This window comes from Panthera uncia, assembly GCF_023721935.1.
Source record: "Panthera uncia isolate 11264 chromosome A3 unlocalized genomic scaffold, Puncia_PCG_1.0 HiC_scaffold_11, whole genome shotgun sequence".
NCBI classification, from domain to species: domain Eukaryota; kingdom Metazoa; phylum Chordata; class Mammalia; order Carnivora; family Felidae; genus Panthera; species Panthera uncia.
The window spans coordinates 4,754,655-4,774,542 of NW_026057578.1; the positions used below are offsets into that span (position 1 = coordinate 4,754,655).

Sequence of the window (19,888 nt, forward strand, 5' to 3'; positions counted from 1 at the left end):
ATTTATACTCAAATCCATCGCTCCCAACTCCTTAATTCTCAACCCGGGCACTTCACCGGCATCTTTGCAGAAGTTGGACTTTGGAAAAGATACGCATCCTCAGACAGGAAAAGAAACACCCATCAGACACGCACAAAACTTACGCCCTTGAATATATTCCAGTCTCCTCGGCTCTCATCTCCCCGAGCTTTTCACAATCAGTAAAGTGCAGTTACCGATCATCGGGAATGACACGAGCCTAATGTCAGAAACCATTCGGCCTAAATAAGAAAATAACTCCATTTAGCGTTCTCCCACAAAGTAAAATTAAGTTTGTTGAGCCCTTTTTTATTTATTGCCAAAGGGCAGATTGAATTGCAAGGGAGTGGAGACCAAACTCATACTGAAGTAAAGTCCGAAGTTACCACTTTAATTCTGCTCTAACCACTGAGGCGCAGAAGGCTGTAAGCACGAAAGCAAAGAGGCGTTAATTATGGAAAAACCAACAGGTGAGTGGGACCCACTAAGCTCTTCAATCAGAGGGTGGACGGTGGAGGGAGACGGCTATCGCCTGGTTTTGCTAGACCAAGGGCAAACCTTTAAGAACTCCCGCTGGCTTCAGGGGGACTTTTTAGGCCACCCTACTGGCCTCCGGCCTCAGGACTTACCAGATACATTAATCGAGGCCCCTGCATCGATGATCCCACTGTTGGGTCTCACACAGTACCTACGTGGTGCCGTGGTCTTCACTTTAAAACACACGTTTCGGTCTGTTGGGTTGCCAAGCTTCAGGTTGGTGGTGACGACATCGGTGAAGGGACCTGTGGAATGAGACAGAGCCACATTGGAGATCTTGTGAGGGAAGTTCAGAAGACTGACCGATTTATGCTCCGGGCTGGGAAGGGCTATGGAACGGGGCAAGGGAAGATTCAAGATCCCAAACCAGCTCACCCTCTTGGATGGGAGAAAGGAACTGAGGTCAACGCACCAGCAGGAGCATCTGAAATCCAGCACGTTGTCACCACGCCACCAGGCAACCTAGGGAAGCGTGCTAGCATCCAGGCTCTCCTTGAAATCACACAACGCTACGGTCACTGCAGCTTTACAGACGAGAAAACGGAGGCTCAGGAACGCGCATTTCCCGTCTAGGCGCTCATGCCAGTTAGCGGTAAGTGGTCAGAATCTGGACGAGGCAGCCTGAATCCAAGGCCGGTTCTTAACCAACCTGTGTTAAATACTGATTTCCACGATAATAAGATGAACTCTAATGAGGAGAATGTGAAGGACCAGACTGGAGTCCAAAATGATTATCAAGGGCAGAGCGTGCCAAGGGTAGCAGATGTAGGAAAGACACTGAGGTGTTAATGGTCCATAAACACAGAACCCCCTAACAATATGGTGTTGCTGCCAGGAAAGTTCACGGTGTCTTAGGCTACAGCAAGTTCAGAGTCCTGCCAGGCAGCCCACACCTAAAACGTCACGTTCAGTTTATAACTACTCGGGCTACTGGGAAGATTGAAACAAAGCTCAGTGCCCTGAGGATATTCTCTATTATTATTATTTATTCATTTTCTACTTTATTAGATTGTTTAATTAAAAAAGTAAAACATGCTTCTTAAAACAAGACAAACAATAAAAGATGTATAAAGAGGAAGTTAATAAGCTTTCCCTTGTCCCCCGAGGTAACTAATATGGGAGATCTTTTCACATCATCTATGCTGATACAAACAGTACACACACACGTACAGAGAGGGGAACTACCAAAGGGGATCTTACCATTCACGTGACTCTGAAGCCTGTTTTCTTCCCATTTACCACTCACCACTCCACCATGGACACCTGACCACTAGGTTTACTAAGGAGTCTAGTGGGAGGGTTGACTCCGACACCTCTTCGGTCCTTTTCAACCCTTTTTTAAATTGCCACCTTTTCGCCATGTAAATGAAGGGTATCTTTGTGTTTTTTCCAAGCAAGCTCTTGACTCCCATCTCTGTGCCTGCAGAGAAGTTAGGCGATGGGGTGGAAAGGTCTGTGTGCCCCTATGCTCGAAAACCAAGAAATACACAACGTTGGTCCATCTGTTCCCTACGGAGACCCAACCAAGACCTTGTGCCTTTAAAAATTCTCAGCGAGACTCTGAGCTCCTGAAGATTCAGGATGATACCTTACCAGTGTTCTCAATTCCAGAATACAGAATATGTTCTGCATTTCCAGGCACTGTGCCTGGCATCTAGTAAACGTCTCAGGGTCGTTATCTAGACAGACAAACAGAGAGACAGACAAGCAGGCAGGCGAGCATATCCACCAAGGAGAAAACTACCTGGTGGATAAGCGCTAGCAAAATTACAATCTCAGGCTGCTTTCTCTCCTTCGAAAGTGCTCAGGGTATAAAAAATCAATTCGATAGGGGCTTAGCTTAAATATAAATTAAGAAATCAATAATGATGGAAAGGAAGAAAGAAAAAGGGACTCAATTCCAAAATCAAATAAACTACAGCCAGTTCTGCTATAAAGCTTATTTTGAAAACGTGAATTTGTTCCAATGTGATTGATGTGCGTATTAGGGAGACAATCTGAGCATAAAACAAATTTCACATTTGCTTAGGCATGATTTTGTCTGCAAGAAATGCTATGCGAACACAGAAAACTGCAGCCAGCTGAACCAAGCTGCCTAGAAATACATAAAATACACCCCTACTTACACCTCGACCCCCTAGCAGCTACCTCAGTTCACCTGTGGGCTGGCAGCCACACCCACCCGAACCTGGTGTTACACCTGCCGTCCTTCCTCCACCCAACGAACAGCGACTCACGAACACCACGTCTTCCTACGGCTGCTTCCAGAGGCAAACTCCACGTCTTTTTCGAGGTGAAGTGCCATGTTTACTTAAGTACTAATGTGTTTCCCACCCATTTAATGTGTGAAAAACCATGTTACTTCACTTATTAGGTTCCGATCCGTGTGTGTGTGTGACCCACAAAGTTTTTGAATGCTGTGCACTCAACCTCACTTCCCTCTTGTGACCCGTGTCGTTTTTATCGTGCTACTTTATACAGCGCGGTGATTTTTAGGAATGCGTATGTTGCATTACAGCAGAATCGACTACACTCCTGGATCATCTACTGTCTGTAGTTACTTACACTAGAAGTTACGCTCATTCCATGGGCAATGACACACCTTCAAGAATGAAAGGCCGAAAGAGAATTCTTCCATTTGATTACCTTTCCAATAAGCCATGTCTTTGGCCCTCTGGAAGTCAAGCACCAGCTGTAGCCAGGTGTGGGCAAAAACACCTTCGCTAGTGCAACTCCCCTCCTGACCCCCATCACAAATGACCCTCTCACTACGCCCCAGTCATCTCCTTACCGAAAACTAAAAGCTTACCCAAGAGGGCAGGTACCCCGTGGCCTAAGATTTTCAGCTACGGTGAGAGGGAGCCACATGCCGACAACGCTCCATCCTTGCACCAAGTTTTTGGCATCAAGGGAGAAACAGGAAACCTGGTGCTGAGACAGTGTTTGGGGGATTATGGAGGCAGCAGCTCTCTGTGGCTCACCCCCCACAAAGCGCACAATCTGACTCATGACGAAGACAGAGAAAGTCTTATCCCTCATAAATAGGCCTCTCTGCCTGCCCGAGAGTGGAGATCACTGCAGCAATGGCAAAAGGAAAAAAGAAAAGCTAATAAACGCCACTCTGCTTTTCTGGGGTCTAAGAAAGCAACTAAATACACACACACACACACACACACACACACACACCCCTACATGGGCATAATCACCACATATGCACATTCCCTGGCCTTTACCAGGACTGCCAATCACAAAACCTCCACATGAGCACGGCTCCCGCCCCGACGCTGCCGCTGGGGCAAAGGAGGAGAAAACAGACAAGACACAGGTCAACACAGAGAGACACCCGAAAAGGGGTGAGCTTTCAAATATAAAGCCTGGGGCCGGGAGCCGGTAGGCACCGGCAATTTGAAGGTGACTTATAAAACTATCAGGCCTTCACGTCTTCCGGACAGAAGCTTAAAGTTATTAGTTCCAATAAAATTCTGTCTCAAGAACATGGGAGCATCTTCACATCAGAATGCCAAGAATTCATAACGGGCCACAATCTCATCCAAAAAAAGAGAGACTTTCCTAAGGTGGTCTGAAGTATACTGAGCAGAAACAGGGCTGCCGGCAAAATTTCACTGTGATGAAACTAAGAATATTTACTCTTTCCACCTCAGTTTGTAGCGTCTCTTCCTGTGCGCCCTACCTCATGAAGTTGGGGGTGGGGGAGGGAGCACCAAAATTTAAGTATTTGTTTATCCCTTACACTGACCTTTTCTTCTAGGTGTCCCACAAAATAAACCAGATTTAACTGCAAACACTAAATGATTTTTGGAAATTCCCCCAGTTTATTAAATGTTTCAACCCATACGAATCACATAAAAGGTAGTCTTATTAAAAGACAAATCCTATTTATAGTAAGTAATAAGCAGGATAAAATAAATAACCCAGATTTCTCTCTCAACACTCAATCTTGGGCCTTTAAGTGTTTGGGATTTCTTGGGCTTACATAGGTTTTTATCTGTAGAAATCTAGAGGGAACTATGCCAAAAATACATGCGAGTGAACAACATCGTTAAAACAGCGAAGTCTCACGAGTAAAAATCCAGACATTTTGTAAAACCACGCCAGCCCTCCTCTCCCCACCCTGGGCAATGTACTCTAAGAATTTTATTGAAAATAAATTATATTCAATTTGAGTAATTATAGGAAATAAACCATGTTAGTGATCTCCTTTTCCCCTGTATTAATGAATTAGAATATACAAAAACCTCAATAAAAATGATGTAAGGGCTTATGAGCATCATTCAGATTTTTCCTAGTCACTTTCATTTCATAAAACTGCCATTTCCATTAAAGCATTATGTAAAAACTGGGATTTTACTCTCCCAACATGCACATTTATCACCGAACGAATTTAAACATTGCTTATAAAGTACAGAGTCAAGCTTACAAATGAAATCTCCTTCCAAAGTTAGACTTTTTTCTTACAAGAAATGAAAAAATGATTTGGTATCTCTAGGACCACAGCAAATACTTTTAATCATTTTTCTTTCCAGTTTTCTATTCTTTATTTCAAATAATGTTTATATAAAACTAGGAACTAAGGATCTAAAATGTGAGATGAAGGTCAAAGAAATAAAGCAATAAGAATTTGGGAGAAAACAGGAATGATGTTTAACATTTTTTCCCTTTTTAACAATTTGAATAATAACCTTAACATCCTATATTATGTATATTCATCTGTGAAAAGTCTTGGGTCTGTCGATGCTCACGAGGGAGTATGGACTCCCTGACACGTTCTCAATGGTATTTAGATGAAGATGGCACAGTGTAAACGATTTCATCCACCAAGGCGTGACTTACAGTCATTCCCAAGTGTACATTCTCAGACAGTAAGGAGATCTGGAACTCACCTGTCTTAGAATGCAAATACGACAAAGAATCCATTGCGAGCAGAAGTATGCATGGCATCGAAAGTGAAAGGAGAAACAGTTCATTTTTCAGTCTTACAAAAATGGAGCCTTGGAATTATAAAGCGCTTGTTTAAAGGTCAAGGAAAGGAGGTCACAATCCAGCAAACTTCTCAACAGTAAGAGGTCAGGTTCCAAGTATTGAAAATTTCATCGGGCACCTGGGTGGCTCAGACGGTTAAGCATCCAACTCTTGGTTTCGGCTCAGGTCATGATCTCAGGGTTCATGGGTTCGAGTCCAGCTTGGGACTCTCTTTCTCCCTCCCTCTGCCCCTCCCCTGCTCGCTCTCTCTGTCTCTCTCTCTCTCTCAGAAATAAACTTCAAACAAGTTTTTTTTAACTTGAAAATCTCATCAAAAATGTCTGGATAAACTTATCAAGCAGGAAACACAGGAGCATTTTGCAGAAAAAGTATTCCATTAAATCTTTAAACCTTTTACCAATCTATGTACAGTACAAGAATTTGCACCTCTTTCCTGTAATCGTTCGTTCGTTCGTTCGTTCATTCAGAGACCCAGAGAAAAAACGACCAATAAAACTCTTCCTTTCAGGAAATGCAAATACCATTTTTATAAAAGATAACTTGAGAGTTCAGGTCCCAACAACCGTAGAAGGTAAGAGTGAAAGCTCCAAGTGAACTCAAAACTCCACCTGGGCCTTACTTCTCTGTGTAACCTCCAGCACATCTTATCACCCCATCTGTAAAGAGCGACATGGAAATTTTTAAGGGGTAAATGTATCATTTCATTTTTACTTGGCAATTCAACTAGAACACATATAGATGGATAGAAGGATAGATGGACAGATCAATCTGTAGATACAGACATCGCAAGAAACTGTAAGAAGACAACACAGAAGAAACTCTAGATGGCCTTGGGTCTGACGGTGACTTTTCAGACACAACAGCAGAAGCACAGCCCATGGGAGAAATCACTGATGAGCCGGGCTTCATGAAAAGGAAAAGTACCTGCTCTGCAACAGGCAGTGTCGAGACAGTAAGAAGACGGGCAAGCCACAGACCAGGAGGAAACACGTGCAGAAGACACACTTCATCCAAACATACAAAGAACTCTGGGAATTCAGCAAGAAAACGAACAACACGAGAAACGGGCCGAAGATCTGAACAGATACCACACCAAAGATCTACAGATGGAAAGACAAACAAATGGAAAAAACATACAAATAAAAACATGTTCTACATGTCATTAAGGAACAGCAAATTACAAGAAAGAAAGAAAGAAACTGCAAATTACAACAATGATCGAACAGTGACACATCCACACACACCTATCAGAAGGGCCGAAACGTAAAGCGCTGACATCACCAAGCGCCGGCCAGGCTGTGGAGCAGTAGGAACTCTCACTCATTGCTGGTGGGAATGCAACAATGGTACAGCCTCTTTGGGAGACAGCTTGGCTGTTTCTTACAAAAACTAAACATATTCCTGCCACACAATCCAGCAACTGCACGCCCTGGTTGTCACTAGAAGAGTCAAAAACTCGCGTCCACACAAAAACCTGCACGTAGATGTTCACAGCGGCTTTATTCATACTGTCAAAACTTGGAAGTAATGAAGATGTCTTCCAGTAAGCGAATGGATAAACTGTAGTCCGTCCGGACAATGGAATAGTATTCAGCACTAAAATGAGCTATCACACCAAAATTCACACATGGAAGAATCTTAAATGCATATTGCTAAGTTAAAGAAGCCAATCTATAAAGACTGCATCCTGTATGTTTTCAATTATATAGCAAATAGGCAAAACTATGGAAACAATATGGAAACTAAGAGACCAGCGGTTGCCAGGAACAGGCAGAAGGACTGAACAGAGGGAGCAGCGGGTTAGTTAGGGCAGTGAAACTATCATCCGTGACACTGTAAGGGCAGATGCTTATCACTGTGTACAGACTTGTCAAAACCCCCAGAAAGTACAACACCGAGCCCGGACCCTGATGGAGACTACGGGCTTTGGGTGATAATGACATGCCAATGTAGTTTATCAGTTTTGACAAATGTATCACTCGTGTGCTGGATGCCGCTAGTTGAGCAGGCTGGGTACCTGTGGTGCCAGGGGTATATGGAAACTCTATATCTTCTGCTCAAATTTGCTGTGAACTTGAAACTGCTTTAAAAAATAAAGGTTTTTTTATTTTTTCCAAAAAAAAACCCCAAACAAACAAACAAGAGAGAGGAAAAAAGTATTTGGACTTGGACTTTCTATCAGTTCACTTTCGGTAGCACTCCCAACATTTCTGATATGAAATATTAATGTGACTTTGAAATATTTATGTATGTTACATGTATACACATAAATGAATAAAGTGTGTATACACACACACGTATACACGAAGAAAGATGCTTTGCTTTGCAAATAAACTGCTTTTCTTCCTTTTTCTGGAGTTCATGAAATTCTGGTGTTAGAAATACACATCCTTCCTTTGTAATATGTTCCTGATGTAGCTACAATACTTTGAAATTCAAACTGTATGTGTTGCCAGATAACTTCTATACCAAACTGATATATAATCTATCAAGTCTCAGCTTTCCAGATATAAACTTAAAGTTATTAGCTCCAAAACAGCTTTTTTTTCACTCTGCATAAAAAGAGCTGTATTATTTTATATTTTTGCAAACACAATTTAGGTGCTGTATCTCTCCTTTCTTCAACCCTTCCAAAAAACAACTTACCATATTTCACTTCCACTCTGAAAAGATTACCTTCTGGGAAGGTAATAATCCGTCTCCAGAAGCCTAGGACTGATGATAGATTTTGTTAAGACAATAAAATCATGCTTGAGGTTTCGATACAATAGACTCTGTGCCTGGGAAAAGTAGATTACAATGGGGAGAAATGGACACTCTAAAGTACAGTCTGTTGGACATCTTATGGAGGTCTTTAAACTTTACCCTCTGACGGTGTATTTTCCTTAAAGGACCCTGCTGCTTCCTGCTCTCCCTAACCATCTGCAGTGCACGGATCCTCGTGGTTTTTCCCTTGTTTATGTAAGTCTTCCCCTTCCAAAATGGAAACTCCATGAAAACAGAGACATTTCTGTCCCTCTTGTTCACTACTGATGATCAGCATCTAGAATACTTCCAGACACAGAGCAAAATACTCAGTAAATTTTCTGCATGAATGGTCACACCATGACCCTAGCTTTGTTTTAAGTATATCTATTTATTTCAGAGAGGGAGAGTGAGAGCACACAAGCAGGGCAGAGAGAGTAAGAGTGAGAGAGAGAGAATTCCAAGCAGGCTCCACACTGTCAGTGTAGAGCCCCAGGTGGGGTTCGAACCCACAGACCCGAGCTGAAATCAAGAGTCAGGCATTTAACCGATGGAGCCATGCAGGTGCCCCGAGACTAGCTATTTTAAATTTTTTTTTTTCAACGTTTATTTTATTTTTGGGACAGAGAGAGACAGAGCATGAACGGGGGAGGGACAGAGAGAGAGGGAGACACAGAATCGGAAACAGGCTCCAGGCTCCGAGCCATCAGCCCAGAGCCCGACGCGGGGCTCGAACTCACGGACCGTGAGATCGTGACCTGGCTGAAGTCGGACGCTTAACCGACTGCGCCACCCAGGTGCCCCGAGACTAGCTATTTTAAGCAAAGGTTTACTCTGCACGCATGCCTCCCCTGTATGCACAACCAGGCTCCAGGTGAATGAAGGTCGAGACGGATGCTGCTCCCTTCCCAGCACTATCACCCTTTTCACCATCAGCACAGGACTGTGCTGTTCCTGGTCACCTGATGGTTACATTTGTTCCTCTCCTGACTGCTTCCTACCTAGAGTAAACCCCCATGTGAGAGGAAGCTGTGTCTGTCCTATTCATCACCGGATGCCCTGAGCCTAGAACAGACATCCCAAGTAGTAAAGGGGTTCGGGTTCAATAAATGTGTACAACATGAATGAACTCCAGACTTCCTTAGGGGCAACTCGACTCTGATCCTGGCATGTTTCCTATAAACAGATGCCTACTCCATAACTGGGATCTGAAGTCATGATGAATTTGTGCTGTTCACATACAGGTTGAAGGTATTAAAAATGTTGACTTGAGTCAATAATGTTTTCATCATTATTATTCTATGATAATTTTGTTTACAGTCACCCCCTCTAAAAAAATGAAAAAAAGATATCATAGTAACAGATACTCAAAGAGGGTAGGCTCTTAAATAACTATGAATTCAACAGTAAGGACACTGGGAGAAAATGTTTTTTTAATCTATTTTCTTGATTGAATTGTTAGCTCTCGCATTAAATCAATGCTTCAGAAACAAAAATAAAGCTTTGCAACCAATATATTTTTAATGCAGATATTGGATTCCAACATATCAACAGAAAGCCTAATTGTGTAGGTCTTATTTTGAAATAACCACACAGAAAGAACCCTGCATAGACACATCCCTTTCCTGAAGAAACCTTAGAATGCAAAGTGTTCTAAATTAATAAATTAACCTTTAAATTCATAAAGTAAATAAAATGAAATATCCTCCGGAGACAAACACATCACACCCGTTATTAGAGCAAGAGAAATCAACACCAAGAATACTAATGATGCCATCAAAGGCATGCCAGAAGCCAGCCCGACTGAAACAGACTCCAGCAACCTTTCAGGCTGTTTATTCAACTCACTAGCTTCCTAGCTCCTCTGGAGCAGAAAGAACTAAAAGTCAGTCTGCCACCAGCTCCATGGGTGGGAAAAAGAGACCGCAAGGCAGTCTGCCATAGTGTGAGAATTCAATAGAGAAAAGTACTGTGGAAGGCCTGAGATCAAACTCAGGAAAGCTACCCAAAAAAGACATACGGCTAGACAGCAAGGAACAGCTGAGGAAACTGAAAAGTCTTTGTAGCCGATGTTAAAAGATAGCCAGTTATTATTCAGACTACACAAAGGACTCATTAATAAATACGCTACATTCTTATGAAGGAATACTATACACCAACTGAGAAGAATGAACCAGACCTGTATTTCAACAGGAGATGGTTCTCAAAAGCACGCTCAGTGATACTTGTGCCATGAGGCCACGGAAAATCACACAGACAAAAATGGAGGCGGTTCACAGCAAACTCCTCTGGAGAATAAAGAAAAGAGAGGAGCATGAATGCGCAGGAGTGTCTTCAAATTCTTAGTAAAGTTTACTTATTAAAGAAAGGAAGACTTAAAGCAACTGTAACAGACTATTAACATTTTGCTGTTCTGTATTTGGCTGTTTACTACATTATCTGTGTTTTTCTGTATTTAAGTTTTTCTCCACATAAAGAAAGCTACCTTTGGTTTACATCAGATCTAGGCAATGTTTGAAATCATTTTCTTCTTGCCCAGAATGCCTTGTATATATAAAAATACTGGAATCCTGAATTGTGGAGTTGCTGAAAACCAAAATACCTACATCAACAGCCATTCTTGTGTCATTTATAAAAATCAAGGCTAGGGGTGCCTGGGTGGCTCAGGCAGTTAAGCATCGGACTCTTGATTTCGGCTCAGGTCCTTATCTCACAGATTGTGGGTTCGAGCCCTGCATCAGGCTCCACGCTCACAGCACAGAGCCTGCCTGGGATTCTCTCTCCCTCTCTCTCTGCCCCTCACACACACTCACTCACTCTCTCTCTCTCTCTCTCTCTCTCAAAATAAGTAAACCTTAAAAAAAATCAAGGTTATCATTTAAAAATATGGTTAATGTAGCAGTGGTCTCATTAATTCAAGACAAAGATGCAAACCTAAAATGTTGACAAAATCTATGATTAGAACTGTGAAGACTGGAAGCCTTGACCCATCTAGAGATTAAGTACTCTCACTACTTTCCGTTAATGCAACACTTTTTTTTTCTAAATAGAAAAAGAGCTAAAAGTATTACATAAGGGCTGAAGCTTTATAATCCTATCTATACTCAGTACTAAGACAAGAGCAGACAGTTGAAGAGTATTTTAAGGTAATAACACCACACCTGACTAGTATGAATTTTATGTATCAGTTCTAAAAGTGTCTTAGACCATTAATGGTCTAATTTAACTGAATTTTTTCAAAGCACAATCTTTATGCATTGACTAACAAACATCTAGTCACTTTTCTCCTACCAGAAGACCAAAATTTGTGATTACAGTGATTTCAAAAATAAGAAGATAAGCAATATGCCACTCCAAATAAAATTCTACCTCAACAGGAGAGTGCGAAATGTGACTCATTTTTTTCACACAAAGCAATAGGAGTCCAGACAGACATTATGGGGGCGCCTTGGGTGGCTCAGTCGGTTGAGCATCTGACTCTTGATTTCGGCTCAGGTCGTGATCTCACGGTTCGTGGGATGGGGCTCTGTGCTGATGGTACTGAGCCTATTTGGAATTCTCTCTCTTGTCCCTCCTCCACTAGCATTCTCTCAAAATAAAGAAACTTGAAAAAAAGAAAACACAGACATTATGCCCAAGTGAGGGACATAAGTGGTAAGGGAACAAGGGGTCCCAATTTCTCATGGTGGTAGTTGCGGTTTTAATTCGAGTAAGTGAAAAATTAAAAGTCCAAGGGGCGCCTGGGGGGCTCAGTCGGTTGAGCGTCCAACTTCAGCTCAGGTCACGATCTCACAGTTTGTGGGTTCGAGCCCCACGTCGGGCTCCGTGCTGACAGCTCAGAGCCTGGACCCTGCTTCCGATTCTATGTCTCCCTCTTTCCCTGCCCCTTCCCCGCTCGTGCTCTTTCTCTCTCTCAAAAATAAATAAGCATTAAAAAAAAATGTAAATTAACAGTTCAAGTCGAGTGGGTAAGATACCAACACAAGTAAAAACTCCCCCGAAGTGTCCAATCTTTAGCGAAGACGACAGCACATGAAAGGCTTCCACACCACAACGAACACATCCCCGTTGGCAGCAGACACACGGAGGGGTGAAGCAAAGCCTGTGCGGCGTTCTGCGCCCCCACGGTCCACCTTGCATTTTCAGTTGGTGAACAATGAGAGAGCAGAACGTGCTCTGTCAGTCAGTGTGCCATCCGCTCTGGTTTCCTTTTCAACAGAGAACCGAAGTGGAGACCCCAGGAAAGAGATTACCAACCAGGTCAGCAGCTTCTTAAACAGATTCAACCAGAAACCAGGGGAAAAGGCTGTGAGGCTTGGATAAAAAATATCTACTTCGCCCTTTCTCTGCCTTTAGGAATCACACTTACCCTTCAAAGTATCGCTCAAATGCCTCCTCTTTTGGAAAGGCTTACCTAATCTCTCAACTGGAAAACCAAGGATTCCTTCCGGTACCACATCCTAACAATAAGCTAAGGACTGCTGAATCTCTATCCACAGCCCGCTCCTCTCCCTGGATGTTGGCCTGCAGGTGCGCCAAGCATCTGAAGTTTATCAGGCACCAACCACCCTCTGGAGTCCCACTCCCCTGCCCCAAACCCACTGCTGCCCCATCTCAGGAAAAGGAACCACCCCTCGCCAAAATACTCGGGCCAAAAGCAGGGATCTTAGTTCCCTCTCCTCCACGCTCCGCTCTGCACGAAACCCATCAGCCAGGTCTACCTACGACGCACATCTGGAACGCGAGCACCTGTCACCACATTGTCTCCACGGCCACCGCCCTCCCTGGTCCTGGCCACGGTCCGTCTTGTACACCTGGCCTGGGTTATTGTAGTAGCCTTACGGCTTCCGTACACGCCATCACCCACACACCTCCCGTCTCTCAGAGCCCACTCTCCCCACCCCACGCCGTGGCCATTTAAACACAGACTCCAGGGGAGCCTGCTGGTTCAGACAGTAGAGCATGCAACCCCTGATCTTGGGGTTGTAAGTTCGAGCTCCGCATGGGGTGTAGATTACTTAAAATCGTAATACATTAAATAAATGGAGAGGGGAGGGGAGGGGAGGGGAGGGGAGGGGAGGGGAGGGGAGAGGAGAGGAGAGGAGAGGAGAGGAGAGGAGAGAGGAGAGGAGAGGAGAGGAAATCAGACTCTTGCTCAGAACCCTCCATGGTGTCTCGAGCACTCACAACGAAATCCCAAATCCCTGCTGTGGCTGGCCTACCAGAGGGCTCCTCCTTCCTCTCTGAGCCCCTCCTCTACTGTCCACTAGAGAACTCCTTTTCTGCGGGCACCTGAGCTTCCTGCTCCTTGAGCACTCCAAGCTCGGTGCCTTCTGGGGCCCTGCACTTGCCCCTGCCCTTGCCTGTCTGGAATGCTCTTCCCTCAGATGTGTGTATGGCTTGCACACTCATTTCCAACAGGTCTCAGCTCAAATATCACCTTCTCAGGAACACAGCCTTCTCCAGTCACTGCTTGCTTGCTTGCTTTCCTTCTCTCTCTCTTTCCTTCTCTTTCTCTTTCTTTCTTTTATTTTTTTAATGTTTATTTATTTTTGAAGGAGAGAGAGACAGAGCATGATCAGGGAAGGGCAGAGAGAGAGGGAGACAGAGAATCTGAAGCAGGCTCCAGGCTCTGAGCCGTCAACATAGAGCCCAACAAGGGGCTCGAACTCACAAGCCATGAGATTACGACCTGAGCCAAAGTCAGATGTTTCACCGACTGAGCCACCCAGGCGCCCCTCCAGTCAGCCTCTTGAAAAGAAAACCCACTGCCAAACCCCTTTGACCTGTGCACAACACCTCCCTTCCCACTGCCCCACTCAGCGGCTACTATTATCTGGCACCAAGTTATACACATTTCCCATTTGTGTATTTATTTAGTGCCCCTCGTCCCTACTGGAAGATGAGCTCACTAAGGCAAGGGTTTGTCAGTTTTTCACCTTGGTCTCTCAAGTATCCAGAACGATACTTAGCACGTTACAGGCATTCAAACAGGAACTGATGAATGAACTACCCGGCAGCTGTGCTAAGCCCCCAGCCACAGACATGGCTCTGCTGCTCCTACCCGAAGCCCGGGGAGATCTGAAGCATGCTGGGAGGACCATTCCAGGACCCATCCAGAATTAGGAAACAGGAATGTGGGACTGAGGCTCTAGGACGATATGTCTGCAGGGGGAGGGGGAAGAAATGATCAGACACCAGTTAACATTCAGTCGTGCCAGGTCTGGGATGCCTGGCTGGCTCGTCAGTAGAGCATGCGACTCTTGGACCTCGGGGTTGTAAGTCAAGCCCTGAGTTGTGGGCAGAGATAATATTAAAAAACTAAGATAGGAAATCTTCTGAAAAATGAATAAATAGGGGCACCTGGGTGGCTCAGTCGAGCGTCCAACTTTGGCTCAGGTCATGATCTCGCAGTTCATGAGTTCAAGCCCCACATCGGGCTGGCTGCTGTCAGTGCAGAGCCTGCTTCCGATCCTCTGTCCCCCCCTCTCTGCCCCTCCCCCACTTGCAAAAACACTCGCACGCACTCTCTCTCAAAAATAAACGTACATACATACATACATACATACATAAATAAATGTATCTACGTGCCAGGTCTGTTTTAAACACTTCACCTGTATTAACTCATTTAATCCTAACATGCCCCATAGTGAAGAATACGAGGCACAGGGAAGTTAAACACTTTACCAAAGATCTTATGACCCATTCACATCCAAGCGGTTTGGCCCCAGAGTTCACACTCTTTTAACTCAAGGGTTTTATATCACCACTCACTGCGCTGAATGCTATATTAAAGGTAATACGTAACATTTTACGGAAACACAGGAGGGTGGGGACAGTGGGGGGCTGAACGCCGAGGGAAGGGCTGGAGTCAAGCCCTGGTGAAAGCAGTGTGAAGTGACTGAAGTGGGGTCTTCACGGAGGAAAACAGAGGGTCACGGCCGAGGCGGCACGAGGGAAGTGGATGAAGCCGACACATGCTCTTTAAAAAGTTTACAGTTCAGGGCACCTGGGTGGTTCAGTCGGTTGAGCTTCCAGCTCTCAGTCTCGGCTCAGGACCCGATCTCATGGTTCGTGGAACTGAGTCCCCGCACCGGACTCTCTGCTGACAGCACAGAGCCAGCTCGGGATTCTCTCGCTCTCTCTCGCTCTCGCTCCCCACCCCCCACCCCCGCTCAATCTCTCTCTAAATCGCAACATAAATAAACTTAAAAAAATAAAAAATAAAATAAAAACCTTACAGTTTAAGTAAAAGTAAACTGTAAAAACTAATTACCTTAACCCTATGCAAGTATGACAATGAGCTCTGCATGAGGAAATGAAAGGAAGAATATTAAAATAATTCCGGGGGGGGGGGGGGGGGGGGGCCGGGGGGGCGCAGTTGCTTGAATGTCCAACTTCAGCTCAGGTCATGATCTCACAGTATATGAGTTCGAGCCCCGTGCTGGGCTCTGTGCTGGAAGCTTGGGGCCTGGAGCCTTCTTCGGATTCTGTGTCTCCCCTTCTCTCTCCCCCTCCCCCACAGATAGACTCTGTGTGTCTCTCTCTCAAAAATAAATAAACATTAAAAAATTTTTTTTAATAAAAAATTAAAAAAAAATAATTCTAGGAAGGTAAACTTCTCTTTTCTGACAGGGGCTCTGAAAGTTTCCACTGCCTCTACAGCACTTAGTATAAACCAGAAATAAGAAGGCATGTATTTGCACATATTTGACTATGTATATGAGTGTGAGCGCGTGTGTGCGTGTGCGTGTGTGTCTGAGGGCTTCTTATTCTGAACAGCATATAAATACTATAGTTGTTAACATGGAAAATAAAAGCTGACACTGTTCAAAAAAAGGAAAACGAAAGCCCAATTTTGAAAGGCTTTGATCCTGGCCTAGGAATTCTGAACACTAACCCCTGTGATCTAGGGAGCCAATGAACGCTTTAAAATAAAGAAATGACACGATCAAATTTCAATTTTAGAAAAATAACTCTGAAAACTGTATACAGGATAGTTTGAAGGGCGAGGGAAGTAGGGAGAATCAGGAACGGAGCTGGGACAGGGGGAATAATCCGGAAGGGAAGGGGCCGATCCTCAGGATGTGGCAGTGGAGATCGAAGGAGCAAAGGGGGGCACGTGGTGCTGAATGCGACGGCTCGGGCGGGTGTCGAGGTGGAGCCTCGGGGGCGACAGGAGTTTGGGACTTGTCGATCACCCAGCAGACTGTAGGGGCCATTCCCAAGACGCGGAAGACCCGCTGGACGGGAACACGTGGGTGCACTCTGCACGCAGAGCGCGGGATACGTGGAGTCTGGGGCACTTGCGTGACAACCAGACAGGCAGGGATGGCAGGAGGCACACCCCAGAGATCAAGAGACCTGCTTGGAGATACAAATTTGCAAGTTTTCTGTGCAGAAGGGACAGCCGAGGGCGCTGTTAATGAGAAAGGAGAAAGAAAACGGTTAAATGGAGAAGACGGAGGACAGAAGCTGGGTAATGTCGACACCCGGTAAAAGAAGCGACGAAGAGGTGGGCAGTTCACGGGAAAAGTCAAAGATAAATGTCGCAGAGAGAAACCCGGTGAAGCACGGGAGGTTTCAGTGGAGCGGTGAGGCCTGAGAACCGACAGGGAAGTGAAGGCGTAAGCCAGTGACCCAGAGTCAGTGTTTCCAGAAGTTTAGTTGTGACGGAAGACTGGGCGTCCGCGTACGCAGGGAAGACCTGGGGTCCGCGACTTCTTTTCAGGAAGGGCAACGGAAGCACGTCTGCAGGCACCGGGCAGGAGGTAAGTGGAGGACAAGTGTGAGACACCGGAACGGGCTGGCTAACCGAGCAAGATACCATCTGCGACGGGAAAGGAGCGGGTAAGGGATACAGGGTGAGGGAGCGGTTCTGACTCTGAAAGGGCGGGGAGGACGGGTGGGAAGAGAAGCGTGCAGACGGACGGAAGCGCCAGCACGGTAGGAAACCTTAAATATTTCTGAGCGGAGGGCACGGGGTCCACACGGCCCAGCTGCTCCCGGCTAGCTTTGCCGATGGGTGGACCTCCCCATCCTTCCCCGCAGAAAGTCTTCTCCTCTCCCTGCTCCCCTTTCTCAATATTCTTAAGCCCAGACACCATCAACGAACGCCTGGAGAGCCTGCCCCGGGCCGTGCACCGTGCAGGGCACCGGCGTCTGGGGACGAAACACAAAGGGCTTGTAAGCCAACGAGGAAGGGGGTCAAGAAACCAAACACTCCTTGCTATGTAAGTGTGGGAGCACAGGACACAGGACAGCGTGAGTGGCGAGGGCGACAGGAAAGCAACCTCAAGGACGGACGCCGTGTCGAGCCCTGAGGTACGTGGCAGGGAGCAGCGACACAGGGGGAGGAATGGACCCATTCTGCGTGGTGGCGGGAGACAACCTCTGCAGAGCCCCAGCACCGGGGAGAAGGAGCGGCTGGCACCCGAGTGGAGGAGAGAAGACGCTGGAGACCAAGGGCGACCGGCACGGACCGTTTTCCGGGTCTTGTTAAAAAACGTACGCTTCGCTCTTTGGACAACGGGGAGACGTTCGATGATTTCGGGCAAGCCAGAGGTGAGCCGGGCCTGCGCATGTGAAAGCGTCACCAGGACGGAGACAAGACGGAGGGCTCAGCCCGGAAGGCCAGCGAAGAGGTACGACGGCCACCCGGGGGAAGCGAGGCGGCCACGGAGGAACAAGGAAGAAGGGGCAGATCTGAGTCGCGGGCTTCCTGAGTCACCGAACTGGTCAACCGCGCGGACGCGGGCCCCGCTCACACGGCAGTCGCTGCGGGACGAGGAGCCGCGAAGAGAAGAAGACGAGGGAGCGAGGGGTGCGGCCCGGCACCTACTGCACCCCCCGCCCCCGCGGCCGCGCGTATGGGCTCGGGTCAGGCCTGCGGTCCTCCGGCGGTCACCGGGTCGCCCGCAAGTGCCAAGGAAGACCTCCCCAGCGGGGACGAGGGAGGACGGTGCGGGACGCCGAGAAGGAAAAGCGACAAGAGGTGGAGAACGCCTATCGCCCTGAGCCTTCGCAGCAGGACCCCAGGGGGAGCGGGCAAAAGTGGGCCCCTGGGCGGGAGAAGCCCGCGGGGACGAGGCTGGGGACGGAAGCAGGGCTCGGGAGCAGAGGGGCGCGTGCTGAGGCAGCAACAGGGGGGTGCCCGGGTGCCGGGGAAACGGCCATTAGGACCGCGACATCCAGGAGCTTGTGAGGAAAAGAAGGAACGGGAAGGGGGAACAAGTAAGGGAGGGCAACCAAGACCGAGGCGGACGAGACGACGCTCAGGTGCGCACCGCAAATGACTAAGCCGCCAGCACCCAGCACCGCGCTCGGCGTCGGACAGTAAAGAAAGACAGAAACTATCTCTGCGGGAGAAAGGCAGCAGACGCGTTCGTTTAAAAAAATAACGAGAGGAGAAAATAAAAAGACCCAAATGAACTGACGAAGTTCCTCGGGACTTCTCCAGACCACCTCGCACGTTTCTCCCCCTCCGCCATTCTCTGACACCGGAGGTCAACGAGACACCCACGGTAACTGCGATCCTTCTGTCCCCAAATTACACGAGAAGTTCTGAATGAATACACCTGCAGATTCTCTAAGGAGTGATTCATGGCTTTCCTTCATCCAATTAGTAAAGCAGCGTCTGACTTTAAAAAGGTCAAAAAGCATGGACTTAGATTTTCAGAGCAGTCCATCAGGATACATTTATATGCCAACAAATCAATTCAACCAACAGAATGAGAATTCAAATAAGCCTCCACAAGGACAAACCTTTGGTTTTTCAGCAAATCCCTCTTTCTAGTCTTATGTATGCTTCTATTGCAAACGGTCCTACGGAATACTAAAAAGATGACCATGTCCAGGGTTGTGTCCTTTCTTTGGGGTTAGTGGAAGAAAACCATAGGAAAAGAATATATTCATTACTAAGTGAGAGAAATCAATCTAAAAAGCTACATACTCTATGATTCCAACTCCACGATATTCTGAAAAAGATAAAACTATGGAGACAGTAAAAAGATCAGTAGTTGCCAGGGGCTGGAGAGAAGAGAGGGATGAGTAGGTTGAAAACAGGATTTTTAGGGCAATGAAATTACTCTTCATAATATTATTATGGTAGATACGTATCATTATACGTTGTCCAAACCCAAAGCGTGAACCATAATACAAGCTATGGACTTTAGGTGATTATGATGTAGCCGTGTAGGTTCATAAATTGGGACAAATGTGCTACTCCCATGGGCGGTGTTGATAACGGGGGAGGCTATGCCTGCGGGAACAAAGGGTATATACAAAATCTCTGTACCTTCCTGTTACCTTTACCGGGAATCTAAAACTGCTCCAAAAAAAAAAAAAAGAAGAGAACAAAACAAAACAAAAAAAACAAACAAAAAAGGAAAGGTGAGGGTCTTAAAAAGTACCTGGAAAAAAAGAAGGCATATTCTATTAGTCATTGCCGGAAAAACTAAAGAAACAAAACCTACAGGAGTCTGCATTCTAGAAGAGAAAATAAAGCAGTTAGAAATGAAGCACCCAAGGGTAAGACGTAGAACATGCAAATGATATACAATCTGTGCCATCTGAGGAGATGCAGAAA

The 19,888-nt window shown here is 46.0% G+C and overlaps 1 protein-coding gene across 1 annotated transcript in view; it reads right to left on the reverse strand.

Moving 5' to 3' along the window:
- VAPB (VAMP associated protein B and C) overlaps positions 1-19,888 on the reverse strand; it is a 52,914-nt gene that overhangs the window by 22,971 nt on the left and 10,055 nt on the right. Inside the window, exon 2 of the mRNA XM_049650556.1 lies at positions 648-800. Within this exon, the coding sequence (XP_049506513.1) occupies positions 648-800 (153 nt within the window). The remainder of the gene's footprint in view (positions 1-647; positions 801-19,888) is intronic.